Source organism: Cebidichthys violaceus, unplaced genomic scaffold, assembly GCF_023349555.1.
Source record: "Cebidichthys violaceus isolate CVI_PGR_0920_01 unplaced genomic scaffold, fCebVio1.0.p SCAF_89, whole genome shotgun sequence".
NCBI lineage: Eukaryota > Metazoa > Chordata > Actinopteri > Perciformes > Stichaeidae > Cebidichthys > Cebidichthys violaceus.
Window position 1 is genome coordinate 228986 of NW_027176974.1, and position 18178 is coordinate 247163.

The window sequence follows — 18178 nt, forward strand, 5'->3', positions numbered from 1 at the left end:
CGGTGGACCGGTCTCTGCTGGAGGATCTGGGTCTGTCCACGGTGGACCGGTCTCTGCTGGAGTCTGAGCTGAAGGAGTTTCTGGTGAACCTGCATGGCTAAACTGAGATCTATCTATCTGAATCCTGTCAGGAACATCCACAGTGACTGTCGAAAGTGTGAACTCACAGAGAGACTTGTCACCTGATTGCATCATCACAACGTGAAGCTCTTCCGCTACGTTCAGTTTGACAGGAAGTGGAGTTGCGAGCTCGCGGCTTATTATCACAGAAACTGTTTCGTATGAGCATATCAGGAAGTTCACGTCTGAACCATGAACAGACGAAAACTGAGTAAGTTTTATTTCACTTTATGATTTATTTTACTAAATAATCTTTAGAGAAAGTTATATAAAATCGATGTAGTCCCCATAGTACACAAGGAAACTACTATGTTATACATAATTATGTTTAAAGTAAGTTTAACAAACCAAAAGCTGGTGGATTTTCCTCATAGACGCAGTATTAAAATGTATTTATTTGTATTCTTTACTAAAGTAAAAGCACTAGTACTACTAGTTAACAAGTTAACAAGCTAACTTGTTAAAAACAAGTTCCTTCATTTACAATTAAGTAAAATTACCAGCGAAATGTACTCCAAGTATCAAAAGTTAGAGTACTCATTCTGACTGATATATTAGAGTATTAATACTGTTAGAGCTGATGCTACAGGAACCAGTTTAAACTACTTTCATTAGATAGTTTAGTTCAGTACTTTACTTGAGTATTTCTATTTGATGCTGCTTTATACTTCTACTTCTACAAATATTGCACATTTACTTGACAGCTGTAGTCACTAGTTATAGAAAACACAGGTATATTTTTGGTTTAGAGTTTAGTTCCTCATCTTATTTCAGATTTCTTGTGTGTTCAGCTCCTAGAAATACTTTGCAGCTGTGGTCTGTGGGCAGGAAACAGAGAAGGACACTGTAGTATAAAAACACAGTTACAACACAGTACTACATTCAACATATACTCATAACGACCGCAGTCACCATGAAACTTCCCCAGTTGATTACCTACATTAAGGCAATTATTTTATGTATTACAAGGTTTCTGAACTGTTATGTTTAAATATGCAAATTAGTCATTATCTAATGGTAACTTTTGGTGAATTTAGGAGAAATCTACAGATACAAACAGACAAAGTAGTAAAATAAACAGCTAAATGTGCATTATGTATGTTTTCTCTCCACTATTGTTCTGTGTTATAGAATAGAAATATACAAAAATGTCAACGTCGATCAGTTCAAACAATGTTTTTGCCTAAAGTGTCGACTCTTATAACTAAAAACTAACAGCTGCCAGATAAATGTAAAAGTACAATAATTCCCTCTGAGAAGTAGCGGAGAAGAAATTTAAAGTAGCAGAAAATGGAAATACTAAAGTACAAGTACATCGTAACTGTACTTAAATGCAGTACTTGAGTAAATGTACTTAGTTACTTTCCACCTTTGGAAAATGAATTCCTAACGGAGACGAAGAAGGTGTTTAATGATGATTCAGCGAAAAGTTCCCTGATGCAAGTTTGTTTGTGTAATCCTATAAAAGACAGTAATCTATTGACACTTGTTTCACTCTGAGTGTGTGCGTGTGTGTGTGTGTGTGTGTGTATGTGTGTGTGTGTGTGTGTTGGTTCTTTGTTGCGCTCACAAACAGTTTGTTGGTTCATTGTAAAAGAAGCATAGTCGTGTCTTTGTGCACTGTGAATGGACAGCTGAGAGCAGAGTTTAAGAAAAGACAACACTGTGCTTCTCTTCTTCTGCCGTTTGACTCCATCGTTATTCACGTTTTAAAAGCTGAATTTTACCCATGATGCATCTGAAGGCCGGTCATTCAGTCCAGTTAGAAGCTTTTAGTGTTCTTTGACTTTTACAGGCTGCATCTATGATCTATTGTAAAAACACTTTTCATTTTGGTGTCGATCTCTTTACTTTTACATTTTCCTTAAAGTTTTCCTTAAAAAAGTGAGTAAAAAATGTCTCTGAAAGAAAGAAACAGAGCAACATTTTAAGGAAAATCCTGACAGCTCCAGGATGTGTTTAGCCTAGCTTAAACTAGCTTAGCACAAAGAGTAGAAGCAGGGGGAAACTGTTGGCCTTGCTTCGTCAAAAGTTTAAAAAAACCCTCCAAAACCATCTTATTTGAGAGTCGTCGGCTGGATTCTGTTGAAGACCTGAACAAACATTTGTTGTATAATAGATGTGGAACCCTTTGGGATTAGGAAAGTGAAGGCTTTTGCACAAAAGAAATCTGTATTTATTGTCTAAATGTATTGCATGTTTAATAAGAATACATAGAACCTCATGTTGTGTCAATCAGGTTTAAACACCAACTCTGAAACTTTCGTTCATCAGTATTTAATAAAAAACAGGTTTGATTTGTTTGACCACTCTGAGCCACCGTAAATGCAAACGTTATCAGCCAAAATGATGAATGTTTCTTGGTATTGTGGTAGAAATAATGAAATTTTTACTGTGAAGAAGAACAAAAAGTTAATGAAAGCAGTCAGTAGATCTTCTGGCTTTTAAAAAAAAGCAGCTTCTTTGCATCTGCACCTCCATCATCTTCCTCCTCTCTCGTCCTGAAATTCAATAGTTTATGTAACAGAGATAATAAATATTGGTCGGTGTTTTCGGGGTCTAATTGGTCCCCAGGGCAGAAACATAACCAAACACTGATGAGAGCTCGAGGGGCTGCAGTTTAGAATAGAAACGATGAGAGTTTCAGCAACATGAGGGTACAACAACATTCCTCAGATGACTCCAAGGCAAAGAAAACATTTCTTTTTTTTGTGTTTCACAGGACAAAGTGAAAATGAAATGCAGCTGTTGGTCCCACTGGAGACTCAAAGATCTCACGTTATTCTTTAAATTGTTGTTAAAATGGACGACTACATCTCACAATGGGAATAATGGAGCTGGATGTAATAAATGCTACCATGTCAGATTCTACTCTAAACAACGAGATAATCACATTGAACAGGTTGTATTTCTCTGTGTTGCTGAAGGCAACATGTCATATTTTGAAAGAACAGTCAGTCATTTCCTGCCTGTCATCAGTCAGCATCTCAGAGTGTCTTAAGGACCGGATAAACGGATGTATAACTTGGTATTTATAAACCATTTGGCCTCTCTGTGCTCTTAAAAAACAGAATATAGAAGACAAACTCACATGACAAGTGAAGGAATTTGGAGATCTGCAGGGTTGGAGGTCAGAAAAGTTCTGCAGAATAGTAAATAAATTATCAAACCACTTCTCCTTGATCTCATAAAACTTCATGAGGTCAATAAAATATGTAAAGGAAATTCATAAGGACTTAGGAAAAGAGAACCGCGGTGCTCAGAGAATCGGACTGCAATTAAATTATATCACATAATTATCAATGTTGACTTTAAGCATGTTACGTAAGAAAAGTTGCAGTACATTGTTACGTTGCGTTGTTAATTTGCGTTGATATTTAACGTTGAGACGTTGTGTTGGTTTGTAGCTTTGTTAAAGAACCTATTCAAAAGCTATTGAAGTTTTGAGTGAAACATCTCCACAGCTGAGTCACTGACAGAAGTCATATCTTGTGTCTGTAAAAAGTAACAGATTGGTTTGATTCGTATTTTGCATTTGAGTTGCATATTTCATCATGTCTTTAAGGTCCTTGTTTCTGTCGACTCTAGTTAACGTCCTTCTACTCTCCAGCTTTCAAATGGTTTGGGAGCCTCACCAATCTGTCTACCCGCCGCCCATCAGAGAAGACCAATATCAAGGCAGCCCTAGAGCATGATGGGAGCCTCGCCGGAGCCAAATCTCCAGCGGGGGAACAATCGGTGGATGACATGGATGCCTGCCTCCGCAGCCCCGGCTACGCCTGCTCCAGCCAGATGTACACACATGTGGGCACTGTGCCACGCAGCCTGTCGCAGAAGAAGAACTGCAGGGGGCTGAAGGAGAAGAAGAAGAAGAAGAAGAAAGAGGAGGAGCAGAGCCAGTGGAAGGAGGGGGAACATGTCCAAGACTCTCCTCTGCTCAGTGCCCTGTCCAGCCTCAGCGTGACCAGGCTGGACCGGACTCTGCCTGGTCCTGCACCGGCCCGGCCGCTGCCCACCACCCCAACACCCAGCCGGGCTTCCCCTTTGACCTCGGCACATGAAAGCCGCTTCAATGATCCTTCAGCGGACCCCTTTAAGAGCCAGTCAGTGTCAAGGAGCAGGGATGCTTTAGAAAGGGAGCCTTCAAACATGGCAACCAACGGCACCAAAGGAGCTTCTTCGCAGGACGTTTACGTGCCGATGGACCCGATAGCCGAAGCAGCTCGCAGCCAAACACAGGAAACCACGAAGGCTGTGAGCGGCTCGCAGGAAGTGGAGCGTGTCGACAGGTGAGGAAGTAGATTTAGCTATTATACTTTCAGATGATGACAGTCCAAAAATAATAAACTTCAGTTCACGGTTTTAAAGCCACAATAATCTGTCAGTGCAGTGAGATTATATCAACCTAGTCAGACTAGTCTACTAGTCACAATAAGGGAGATTGCAGTACTTTCAGAAAACTTTTAGAATTTATATTGGTACAATGGTAAATTGTGTTTTATTGCAGTAGAAATAAAATATTTTCTAAAAGACAGAGACAAAAATACCTAAAACTAATTAAATTAAATTGCATAAAACATATTATTAATTAAAACATATAGACTAAAATATTCTCTTCTACTTCAAATATAGGAAAAAAAAACGTAAACAATTAATAATATAACCCAGACTTTTTTGATAGTCATAGATTTAATCAAACAATATGATTAACATTGTTTAATTTCACTTCGTGAAAAAAACATATTTATAATTATTCATGTGCTACTGTTACAGTTTATAATCATGATAATTACAAGAAAAAGGAAGTAATATTATTAAAATAAAGTTGTGTCATTTCTGACTTAAAACGTCATAATATTAAAAGAGGAAATGTAATATTTATACAGTAAAGATGTAATATAATAAAAGAAAAAGTCTTTATGAAGAATGTCCTGGATAATGGCTAATACTACTACTAATAAACTACTACTAATATTAATGCATCATGCCATTAAAAGAGCGGTTGTAGCAGCGGACATGCGCAGTGGCTCGCTGTCTGCCCGCTGTGGTTCCGTCGGTCAGCTGGTTCTCACTCAGCAGCAGTGCGCGTCTGACCGTGCGGGGGGAAAGATGTGCGAACTCAGGGCCGTTAGCTGTCGGACAGTCCGCTGCGGGGAGCGAGAGAGAAGGTGAGAAAACCAACACGAAAGAAGTCTATTAAAAACATGTGAAAATAAAGTCAGCGAACTGTCACTGTCAGAGGAAGAATGCACGGAATGTGTCAACCGTTAAAATCGGCTCCCGGAGTCATTAACACACTGCTTTAATACCTTCAATCAGTATCTTCCTGTTTGTGTTTTTTGATCCATTTAGAGCAGAAACACACGTGTTTTCGGTTAGTTTCATGCCATAAAAAGATGAAACGCTCCTGACTAGTTAAACATTTACTACAACTTTGAAGTCAGCGGGTTACCGGCTGCTCTTCGGTCTGTGTGTTTTATATGGAGGCTGTTCAGGCTGGAACTGGACCGGACTGTGTGTTACATAAGAGGGGGAATTTGATCCTCTGCTCTTAGTCAGTAACAGTGAAGGTTTTTTTTGGCAGAGATGCTGCAGCCTGTTTAATTTTATTATGTCTGTCTGACCTGATTAACACCCGACTCTCATCTTAAAATGTAAAACGAAGCTGTTTGATACATGACACCAGATATGATCTAATATCATCTTGCAGATTAAAAGTCTTCTTCTTCTTCAGGCTGTAACACAAGACAGTTTTCTGACCTCACTGTATCGGATTGATGCTCCTGTTTGTTCGATCGTCATTTTATATATCGTTTTATAGTGGAGGCACATCGCTTCACCTGAAGTAAAGAGCACCTCTGCTGATATCAGAGGAAATTATCAGCAGAATTTTAAAGAATATAACACAATATTAAGGTGACGTCACAACGTAACGTAACCACGTAACCTATTAAAAAACGAAAATGTTATTGTAACGACGTCAGGTATTAACATAACGTCACAACGTCACGAAAAAAGTTAACATAACACGATAACAACTTAATGCAACAATGGAACATAACAACGTAATGTTATTATTAATGAAACAACGCAACGGAACAACTCAACGTTATTTGTTAACGCAACAATGCAACATAACAAGGCAGCGTAACAAGGCAACGTAACAAGGCTATGTAATGTAACAAGGTAACGCAACAATGCAATGTAACATAGCAAGTTAACGTAACAAGGCAGCGTAAGAAGGCAAGGTAACAAGGCAATGTAACAAGTTAATGTATCAACGTAACAAGTTTTCTGATCTAACTGCATCAGATTGTTGCTGCTGCTCGTCATATCTGGAGTGTTTTATAGTGGGGGCAACCCACCTCACCTGAAATAGAGAACACCTCTACAAATATCAGAGGAAATTATGAGCAAAATAGTAAAATAATAATTATAACATTACACTAAGGTAACGTAACAACGCAACGTATCATCGTTACAAGGTAACAACCGCAATAAGGTAACTAGCGTAAATAAATAACCGATTTAACTGGACTTTCTTACGTAACATTACGTAACAAGCGTACCCTCAACGTTTGTTTTTGTGTTCACACGGGACAAGAACATCGTTTTCCTGAGTGCAAGTCCTGTGTTTGTTTGACCCAACCATCATTAGTGCACTCTCTCGCTTGTTATTTTGTCATTTGCTCTGACTGAATGGAAAAACATCCACATTTAATGTATACGTGGTTTGCAGTGTACAACGCCAACATTGTTTCCTGGTGAGTGGGCATCTTTTTCTCCTGACATCTGACCTCTTGTGGTCATACAGATAATGATAAAGTCAGAAGTAGTGTGACGTTTCTACTGGTCAGGATGGCCATCCAGATGAACAAAGACTGCGTTTTGCATTCACATATTTTTATGAGCAGAAATGTTTTTAAGACTCAGTTCAGTTATTTTTTTCCCTTGTCCAAAAAGAGTTGATCCGCCAAATAGGATATGGAAATTTTGTCCCTTTGTCAATTAAGTACTGACGTAGCGAACATTGGACTCAAGTGACTGAGCTCTTTCTCCTGTCAGCGGATATAAAGTTTGATTGTCTTCCGTCTCCAGACAACATGACACACGTGTGTGTGTGTGTGTGTGTGTGTGTGTGTGTGTGTGTATGTGTGTGTCTCATGCAGTGATGTCAGAGTTTCTGGCTGAAGAAGGAGCAGGAAGTGCTGTAAAAATGTAATGCTGGTTTGGGGGAGCGCAGCCCCCAGGCGGAGGGTGGGGTTGGGGGTAACATTTTAGTGTAGACCAGGACAACGCTTCAGAAACACACATGTCAACTTAAACAGAAGAAGAATAAATCTCTCTAACAGCTTCTTAACTGAACAATTTCAATTCAAATTCAATCATCTGTTGAACCGGGATGATTGAATGAATCACTCTCTTGTTGCCTCTTAGAGCCAGTTGTTGAACCACTGTTGTTGGCCAGCTAACCGCTAACACACTTACAAGCCAGGAACTTGGTCGGACAATAAGTTCACACAATTTACTCAAAAGATGTATTTGTACCTTTGACTTGTGTTTAATAACTATCTGCCTCTCTTGTGGAGCACTTTATCCCTCCTTCCCTCCTCCTCAAATTCATTTTAAATGCTCATGTGAAAAATGCTTTCAGACCTTAATGGTTAAAAGAAATAAAAAATTTTATCCACTTTCATGACACAAGTTTCAGCCATGTGAATGAGTTCTCAACTCCCATGTGGTCTTACAAGGTTGTACTTTTAAAGCTGCTCCACCTCCACACAGGTGTGTTCACATATGTCTGATTAGAGCTCAAGATCTCAGCTTGATTAACAGGCTCCTCCTCCTCCTCCTGTTGCACCTGTTAAAGACAGACAACCTTCATCGCCCCGATTGATACATTGAGTTTGGTGACTTTACATGATTTGCCGCTTCAAAATCTAGAAACACCTGTGCAGTTTGACATAATTCTGTTTACTTGTAGGCTCAGCCTCCATGTGACCGGCTTTCTATCAACAAAGTTGTGTTGGACGTCACAAACCAAATACCTGGTGAAGAGAAAGACACTTGTACTTTGTGTACATTTGTTTCTTGGGGACATCAATTCCTGCTTGTGAATAATGAAATATTCAGCTTCAATATATATTTGTTTGCGTTTAGCCTTTCAAAAACATTTACTTTTAGACCAGAGCTTTACATGTAATGAGGGCCAGATGAAGAAATGCTGAAAGACATTTTCTCATGGTCATGAAGAAGATAGTTCATGATCTCAATAATTCAAACTTGTTTTCTTTGTGCTGATAAAATCTGCATTATTTTGTAATCAGGGAAAACAAAATGTGTGAGAAAAGAAAATTGTGAGAAATAAATGCGTGTCATAAAAAAAGGTTCTCCCTAAAAATGAAATCATTCAACAAATAGCTCATCTGATATCACCTGATGAGCTCCATACAAGCAGCAATAATAAAATGGACTGCATGAGGTTTGTGAACGAAGCTTTTTGACTGTCAGGGACTTTCTCATGCATCACGTTTTACTTATGTGTTCACATCTCTGTCTGTGTGTGTGTGTGTGTGTGTGTGTGTGTGTGTGTGTGTGTGTGTGTGGGGGGGGGGGGATATGTGTTGTGTTTGTTCTTGGAGTTTGTGTTTGGGAACAAAAGGTCGCCTCCCTTGACGTTACTCATGGAAATATGCAACATGTTGAGGAAGAGCAGAGTGACCCAAAAAAAGTTTCACATTGCCAACGTGCAGTTTCACTAATTGCTGTCACGCAACTGCACTTTGTTTTTTTTCCTTCCCTTTTTTTCAAAAAAATTCCCCGTCATCCTCTGAGAAGTTTGTTGTGTGGAAAGCTGTTGCTGGGTGGTGTTGCATTAACACACTGCTGCTGTCAGAGGGTTGTGCAACAGGACGGACAGACAGACTTTACTATAGTACTGACACTATTGCTACTGCTATTAGTACTGCTTTTACAGTACTACTTAGGGCTGTTTACGGAACCTCCATACTTCTTTGTTGGCAACCAAAATGTGTCTGTTATGCCGAGTAGCAAACTGTCAAGTACTGAAAGTTTGTGTCAAATATCTGCCCAGATTTGTAATATGTTTCGTCTTATTTACTGATCCGATGTTGATTTAGATTAAAATGGTATTTTATTTAGTCAGAGTTCTTGTGTTTGGACATTTATCGTCCCACACACCAACTAGTAATATAGTAATCTGAATCTGATCAGTTGGTTTTTTGCTTATGTTACAACAGAGATGCCTCCATCAATCAACTCCGATAGATACACACCCACACAATCCTGATGACCAGATTAGTGTTAAACTCCTCCGGACTGTTGACGATAATATATTTATCTTAATTATTTCCTTGGAACGTCCTGGAAACAAATACATAATCTGATACAAATTAAAGGTAAAATGTATATATTGTTTAATGAGTTTTTTTTGTCACCAATAGTCAATGAACAGATTATGTGTATTTTGGTTTAATTAGATCTGCTGCTCTCTCAAGTACATTCCTTTTTTCATCATTATTAAAACCAGTTCTGTGGAGGAAACTTCCAGGGAAACTATAAATGTATTTTAAAATTATTCAACCAAAAAAGCTTGAGTGAAAAAAACACACATTTTAAGTGTCCTGGACAATATAAACAGGCAGCAATATACCACAACAATATGCCTCATATCAGAGTTGTATAGAAGTGTGATTATAAAACTATGAATACAATGTCCTTTCCCTTTGAAAACAACCTAAGAGATGTTTAAACATTTTGCCATGCTAACTACATGGCTCTAGTAACTGAATGCACCTCTGTACATACATTCATGGTCTCCAGAGGATGAATAGTAATAACTTTGGTGACCCTCTGACTTTTCATCCATCCGGTCAAAATTCCCCTAACTTTGGTTTATGACCAAAAACTTGCAAAACTAACTAAACCATTCCCATCAGCCTGAGTTGTACTTTGTGTTTGTTGCTTATTAGCAAATCTTAGCATACTAACACGCTAAACTGACTGTGAACATATTTGTTCACAAACTCTGTGTGTATAAATGTACATGTATAAAACCATAGACTGCCTTTGGTATAAACAATAACATCCCTGCTGTATTTATGTCTAGATTACATTATTTTGAGTGTTGATGGAGCAGCTAAAATGTTAGCATAGCGTAGCCCCCATCGATCCAAACTCCATTCAGAAAACAAGCAATTTAAAAGTTGTTTACTTGTCGTCTTGTAGACAGACCTGACAAAGCATGAATTCAGACTTTTTAAAACTCTGTATTATTATGTAGTTATTTTGGCATCCTTTTAGATCCAATTAGATCACAGCTAAATCTGTTTATTTTAGGTTCATACCGCTGGAGTAAACTAGCCATCTTGAGGCCTGATACAGCTCTGTGAAATACCTCCAAGAGATGTTATGAGCCCAGACAGCACAGCATTTGATTTTCTGGGACATCCACAACAAAGCAGCAACAGCATCTTTTTTTCCCGCCCATGGTTGATAAAATGTTGTTGGTGGCTTCATGGAGCCGCGATGCTTCTAGGGCGAGTGACTCGAATATACTCAAATGATCCCATTGTCAAACTTGCGAGGCTAAAGTTCGCTTTGTGCTTGGTGTGAACACAGCATTAAAGCTCTATGATATTCAATATTTAAATATATAAGAACTAAGAAGTTGCATGCATGTACAGTTAATCTTTAGTTTTTAGCAAAGGCATAAAAGTAGCTAAAACATGAGTAGAAGGTTACAGTTAATAATAATGAATTATTAATAAGTGTTTTTTGTGTTTTGTTTGTTTTTCAGTCAGCAGGACTTGACAGACAGCACTGGAGACTATGTGAAGGTAAACTTCCTCTTTACTAGACTTCGAATCTATTTTCATGCAACACTCTTATCTCTTTAATGTGCAGCTTCCTTTTGCCGTGATGCTGCTGCTGCTCTCTCTTCCTTTTCATCAGAAGAAATAAAGACACCTTTCAGTCCCCTTCGCTGGCAGCGTTTCCAGCGAAGGTTAAATTAAAACGCCGCTGCAGTGATCCTCTAAACTCAGCACTCAGGCTCTAATTCATTCAGGATGGGTGACAGAAAGGACTCGGGGGGGGGGGGGGGGGGGGGGGGATACTTTTAAGTTGGAAAAAAAAGGTGCACGCGGAGAGCGAGAGAATTTCCAGTTCATTGACTCATAATTGGATACTTGACAAACACATTTGTCTGAAAGGGACATGCTGGCAATGAATGATAATGCTAATGAAATTAAAGCTATTCATTAGGGGCTTCCAGGTCTCTCCCCCCCTCCAAAACACACACACACACACACACACACTCCTATGTTGTTTTGAAGTGGTCCTGGCCCGGTGCCCAACCCTTGATTCACAATCCCGTGGGACAAACCATTCTGTCACAAATTGAGGGGTGGGAGGTGTCACCTATAAAACAGCGTAGTAACAGTAACTAGTGTGTGTGTGTGTGTGTGTGTGTGTGTGTGTGTGTGTGTGTGTGTGTGTGTGTGTGTGTGTGTGTGTGTGTGTGTGTGTTTGTGTGTGTGGGTGTTAGTGTCCCAAAAACAAAAGCATTCCCGGCTCGTCGTCGGTGTAAAGTCTTGATATACAGTATCTTCGCTTGTGTTTGTATAAAGACGTGTCGGACAAAAGCGCCACTGAGTGATGACCCCCGTCACAATGACGTTGCCCGGCGACGAGGCCAAGACTCCACGCCAGAGGGTCTAGCGGCTCTCGGGGGCCCCTGGCGTCGCCAGTGTGGGTGCCAGTGTGGGAATGCCCGAGCTGTCCGTCCTCATCCTGCCCCCCCCCCCCCACCCCCACCACCACCTCTGTCCTCTAGTTAGCGCACACATTCACACAAAAACAGGGCTGAAAAAGGCAGCAGATTTACCCACAATGCTTGTTCTCTCAAATATTTCAAGACGTTTTTTTTTAAGAAAGCAAAGAGGAGTCTGGTTTGCTTTGGAAAGAAGCAGCAGAAATGTGTCGGACAGTAGACGTTTCTGTCTTGGATTTGAACCCAAAGTCAGACGATGCTACATGAATGGTCTAAAGTGATGTTTTTATTTTCTTTTGTTGTTATTGTTGTGTCTGATTGTGCGCCTGTGATGCCCTTTAAGTTCTTCAAAGAAAAGTTGTGGTTGGAGCCACCGTCAGACAAACTGAGGAAGCAGCTGGAGGAGGAGCTGAAGCTGAGCGGCACCAACCTGAAGAGCTACGCCTGGTACCACGGACGGGTCCCCTGGGAGGTCGGCCTCACACACACACACACTCACACACACACACACACACACACACACACACACACACACACAAACATTGCATTGGCTGGAGGCTTACTTTAACCTTAATCATAACCATTACATACACCCTTAACCAAATCTAAACTTAAGTCTTTTACCATCTGAAAAGCTAGTTTTTGTCCCCAAATGTGAAGTGAGTCCTCATAGTGATCAGATTTACTGTAGGTCTCCACATTGTAGTACAAGTGAAACAAGTACACACACTTCTGGACAACAACATTTTTTAAACACGTTTCTTAGATTGTTGTTTTAAATGTTGTAGCTTGAACGCTAGCAGCCAATACACCTAAAATGCATCATGTTTTGTTTAAGTAAAGACATTACAGGTGAATGGGGTAAAAAAATAACTAATGGATGTGGTTAAATATGCAAATAAGGCATTCTCTTATTAAATATTTGTCATTTGCATGTCCAGAACATAAATGTGAACTTTGGATAAAGCCAAGTTCAAAATTGGTGTTTCATGTTGTTGACATATTAAGTCAAAGGTTTTTAAAGAGGGAATTTAGGATATATCTTTGTATCATCACTCCATGAATCAGAAAATACTGTCAACAGCCATAAAAAAAAAACAATTTTCTCTATGTTTTTACAACTAAAATGGCTAAAATGTAGCATAAATGAGGCTCTGAATGAAATGTGAACAAACCCCTTTGTAAAAACCTTCAGAATCAAAACTGTTTATTTTGCCAGAGTATGTTGCACATACAATGAATTTTACTTGTGGATGGTGCATAACATTAAACAGTCAACGCAGTGCAAAAAGTAGAAAATATAAAAGAATTTACAATAAAATATAAAATGCACAGACAAAACATAACAGTACTGTAAACAAGTGTAATGTATATAGAGAGGAATGAAAGTATAAAGTTTGTAAGAGCTACTGAAGTGGAGATTTCTGGATCAGAGTCTGAGAAAAAAGTATTTGAAAGAAGACGTCCTTTAAAGAAATGTTTAGTTAAATTACAGACATTTTGAAGACACTACAGGTGAATAGGGTAAAAAACATAACTAATAGTTATCACCATGAAACTACACCAGTTCATTACTGACATTAAGGCGATTATTTTTTGTATTACAAGTTTTCTGAAATGTCATGTTTAAATATACAAATGAGGCATTATCTAATGATAACTTTTGGTGAATTTAGGAGAAATCTACAGACATAAACAAACAAAGTGATAAAATAAATGTTTTATTTCCACTAGTTTGAAAGATGGAATGCTATGGAAAAATACTCTGATTGAACAGTGCTTATAAGTTAGGAAAGTGTACAAAGTCAGTATCTTTCACAGGATTTAAAGTTTTTATAGTTACATAACTGGCATTTAAGTATTTCACCACCTGAATGATTTGTACAATGATTTTTGCTTAAAAAAAGAAACAGAGCCCAATGAAAACAGTTATTTTTTGGCTATTGGGACCTCACCTTCACAAAAATAACACTGTGTTTTTTTTAATTGTATTTTAGAGTGAATTTTCCCTTCAAATTCTCAGGAATCATGCCATGGTTCAACCACAAGAGGGAGCTCTGTTCAAACACCAGTTGATCCGATTCTTAGTTTAGAGGCAAAATCTTGTTCAGCAAATCTAGATTCATAAAATGTGTTTAATACAGTACAACAAAAAGGGCAGAGTCCAATAAGCAGCATTGTTTATACAGTGAACAGTCATTATTTAGACGTAGAGAAATAATTGAATATATACAATATTATTCTACGAGAGCTGATTGAAAGTTTCTGTTGAGAATTTCAGATATCAGGAGGGTGGACTGGATATTAAAACACAACAGCGTTAAGATGAACATATAGTAATTCTTCTATAAGCAGCTGTTGTTTGATGTTGGAGAGCCTCAAAGTTGCATGTTGAAATCTTTCTGGACATATTGCGTTTTTGTTATCAAAAATAGAAGCAAAGCCAAACACTTAAAATGTTTACACAAAATTATTTCTTTGAGAAGTCTACACATAATATAAATACATATTAATTGATATTAATGTCCCATAAGGTGTCAGAGAGTCTGGTGGTAAACCACGGCGACTTCCTCATCAGAGACTCTCAGTCCAGTCAGGGCGACTTCGTCCTCACCGGCCGCTGGGAGCAGAAGACGCTTCACTTCGCCATCAGGAGGTCGGTGGTTCAGTCCTCGGAGACGTACACTCGGGTCCAGTACAGCCTGGAGGGCGAGGTCTTCGACTCTCTACCGGCTCTCGTTCACTTTTACGTGGGGAGCAGGGCGACTCTGACCCAATGGAGCGGAGCTCAGATTCACCGGCCCGTGAACAGGACGCTGCCTCTCAGCTACCTGGAGACGGCATTCTGCACCGTCGTCAGTCCGCCGTCCTGCCACAGAGGGCTGAAGAACAGGACCATGGCCGGCGAGGAGAAGGTCTGTCCGAGGAGGTGAGGTCTCACTTAGAATACTTACAGGACAATTTGTTTTGTTTTATTCAGAGGAGCACAAACTATGAGAGTTTCTCAATAACGCAGCATTTTTTATGACTGATATTTAAATTTTTTTAAATTAGACTTTTGCTTTTATTAAAAAGTTCAATGTAGAGTATAGCAGAAAATGTAGACGGGAAACAAATATTGTCAAACAGACAACAGACATCACATAACCGCAACTTAGAGTGTTCGGTTGGCTCCTTTGTTGCATGTCATACCCCTCTGTTTTCTGGTTTCCCAAAAAAATGGGAAAACATCATAGCATATTATATCTCAACACTATAACATTTTAAAAGCTGTAGAAATGTTAGTGAATGTGGTGCTATCTGATTACAATAACCCAAAACTGATTCAACAATGTAAGAAGTGTAAGAATATACCAATAAGCTTCTAGGCTTTTAAAAATGCTGAAAAGTTGTTTTTGTTGTATTTCCAAGTGCAACTCTTCTGTGACAAAACTTCTTTCGGCAGCACCATTATACACAGAACACATAATTCCCTCTTTATATAATTTTATTAGTCCGAGACAGTGAACAATTCAAAATGAGATACTGTTTCCTGTTTGGTAAAAACCATCCGTCTCTCTTTCTCTCTCTCTCTCTCTCTCTCTCTCTCTCTCTCTCTCTCTCTCTCTCTCTCTCTCTCTCTTTCCATGCAGTCCTTCCTCTCTCCACCACAGGGAGGTAGATGTAAACAGGGAGCAGGACAACCGGCCTCCGTTGACCACTGGAGAATCCTCTCTCTCTACTCTGTACAACAACAGTGAGTTTAATACCAAACTAAAGTCGTTCTCCTCTTTGTTCTGATGCCCTATATGTAAACCCATGAAATATTTTCATCATCAATGAATATCACTGTTGAATTATTCCAGGACACAGTAGGAGTCAACTTTAAATTCTAAACGTGCCCTTTGTTCCCATTCAGTTCACTAGGGAGTGTTTTGTTTGTTTTACTTTGTTGACCAAGTTGGTGCACAGGTGATGTGGGTTATAGAGACATGATGCTAAAAGTTACCATAAAAAACAACAACTAATGCTACATCTATACTACTCCGTTTTCGTTTGGAAACGGAGTTTTCAAACGAAAACGATCTCCGTCTACACGGCGTTTCAGCCATCATTTCTGAAATGATCTCCGTCCACACCACACGCCTGGAAACGAATATCATGTGACTCTTCACGTACACTGGGCATGCGCCGATGTAAACAGGAAGTAGATTGTCGTATTTTGTAACTAAGCAACCAGAGTAATAAAGTAGTCTTTAATGATCGTAAGTACGTGTTTGATCCTTAAGATCTTCTCTCAAATCTTCCTCTATAAACTCAAACAGATACAGTTTGTGGAAAGTTTAATAAGTTTTATTTTTCAGACTTAACATTAGTTACAGCGCTGCGGGTCTCTCTCTCCCTCTCTCCGCTCACTGATCTCTCTTTCTCACGCCGCTCACTGATCACTACAATAACAGCTGTTTCCTCCGCAGACATGCAGACTTTAACTGGACAACAGCTGCTAGTAAAGACAACAAGGTCAGCAATGCCTGTAATCAGTTGTCCGCGTTAAATTAACCTGGTAGTCGATCGCGGGTGTCTACGTCATCGTTTCCAAACTTATGCGTTTCCGTCCGTCCACACGAATACGCTACCCGGAGTTTTCAAAGTTATCCGGCTTCGGGATCGTTTCTAAACTCCTCCGTTTACGGTGCTCGAAAACGCCGGCGTAGTGTGAACGCTCAGTGTAACCGTAGCAAAACATATGCGTTTCCAAACGAGTAGTATGGATGTACTCTAAATGGGATGATATCATAGCATATTATATCTCAAGACAATAACATGTTCAAAGCTGTAAAACAGTAAGTGAATGTGGTGCTATCTGATTACAAAAACAAGTAGTGTAAGAAGATACCAATAGGTTTCTAGGCTTTGGTAGTCAAGGATAACACCTGCTTCAAGGAATAGAAGAGTAATTTAATATGTCACCATTCATTTGAGTTATTCTTTATTTAACAGAGACACCCATTAATAATTATTAATTTAAACACAATGTTCAAGTCATCATGACTTCTAGTAACAAATTTCCATACAATTGTGCAACCATAACATGACAACATCCTATCATCACTAAAAATCATGAACAATATTGGATTATCACCCAGCCCTAGTGATAGACAATCACAAGATACATGTGCAAGTTTTTTAGATAAGTAATAAGATTAATTATATTTTATTTCAAGAAAATTATCAAAAAAGCAAGAAATCCTTTTAAACATTTCTAGATATGGACTAAAAACTGATAACTTGACTCAAGGTCTAACTTTTAACCAAATTGCATTGCAAATTATTTACAGGTAAAAACATAGATGTTCATAATAAAGATGTGCTCACACCACACACACTACACAAAGTATTTCATATAGTTGATGGTAGTTTATCATAGTTATTTTCCTGCTTTTTTATAACTTAAAAAAGCAGATAGACTAATGTTTGAGGCGCATATCACATAACCGTACAGAGTTCGGCTGGGGAGCTTTGTTGTATGTCAATATTTATTTTAGTTATCCTTAATTTAGCAGAGACAATATCCATTATCAATCATTAAAAAAAATGTTCCCGTCCTTTTATGATCCAGTAATCACAGTTGTATGGTCCGTTGTTTACTTTTTAAAATCAGACAATCCAACATTCAGAGTGATAATTGGAACAAATTATCTAATGTTTTAAACATAACTGCACACTACGAAGAATAATAATAATAATAATAATAATAATAATAATATTTTGTTTCAGTAACCTCTCAAAAATTAAAAACAAGATGACAAATTCTAATTACAAACTAAAAAGCTTTAAGAGCATTCCTGGATATGGACTAAAACGAAACAAATTGACTTTCCACAAAACTGCATTGTAAGTTATTTGCAGATTTTTTGATTGTCTTTCTAACTAACAAACAGACAAATGAACGAACAGAAACCTCTTTAGAGACCTCTTTACCAAAAACTTCACCACTGTAAGAGGCTGTTCATGCGTCCCGTTGTTTGCGCCTTGAAATCCACTGTTGTCAACGCAGACACGCATATGGCGCACTCCAAAGCAAGAGTGACAGCATTGCAGTGCGCAAGCTTGCCATAACAAAAACTTTATTATTATCTTTATTGCAGTGGGCAGATTTTGGTTTCTAAGTAACGACGGGCGCGACAGTACCGCAACCCCCCCCCCCAAGCACTTTGTTTAAAAGAATGAAAGTGGCATGGCTGGAGTTTTCCACACATTTTTTGGATGCAACATGTCAACGTC

General features: G+C 38.7%; 1 protein-coding gene across 1 annotated transcript in view; it reads left to right on the forward strand.

Moving 5' to 3' along the window:
• Positions 1-268: 268 nt before the first annotated feature.
• LOC137866706 (SH2 domain-containing protein 3C-like) overlaps positions 269-18178 on the forward strand; it is a 34151-nt gene continuing 16241 nt past the window's right edge. Inside the window, exons 1-6 of the mRNA XM_068702772.1 lie at positions 269-331; positions 3731-4409; positions 10940-10979; positions 12258-12386; positions 14449-14843; positions 15547-15650. Coding sequence (XP_068558873.1) covers positions 313-331; positions 3731-4409; positions 10940-10979; positions 12258-12386; positions 14449-14843; positions 15547-15650 — 1366 coding nt within the window. The 5' untranslated portion in view covers positions 269-312. The remainder of the gene's footprint in view (positions 332-3730; positions 4410-10939; positions 10980-12257; positions 12387-14448; positions 14844-15546; positions 15651-18178) is intronic.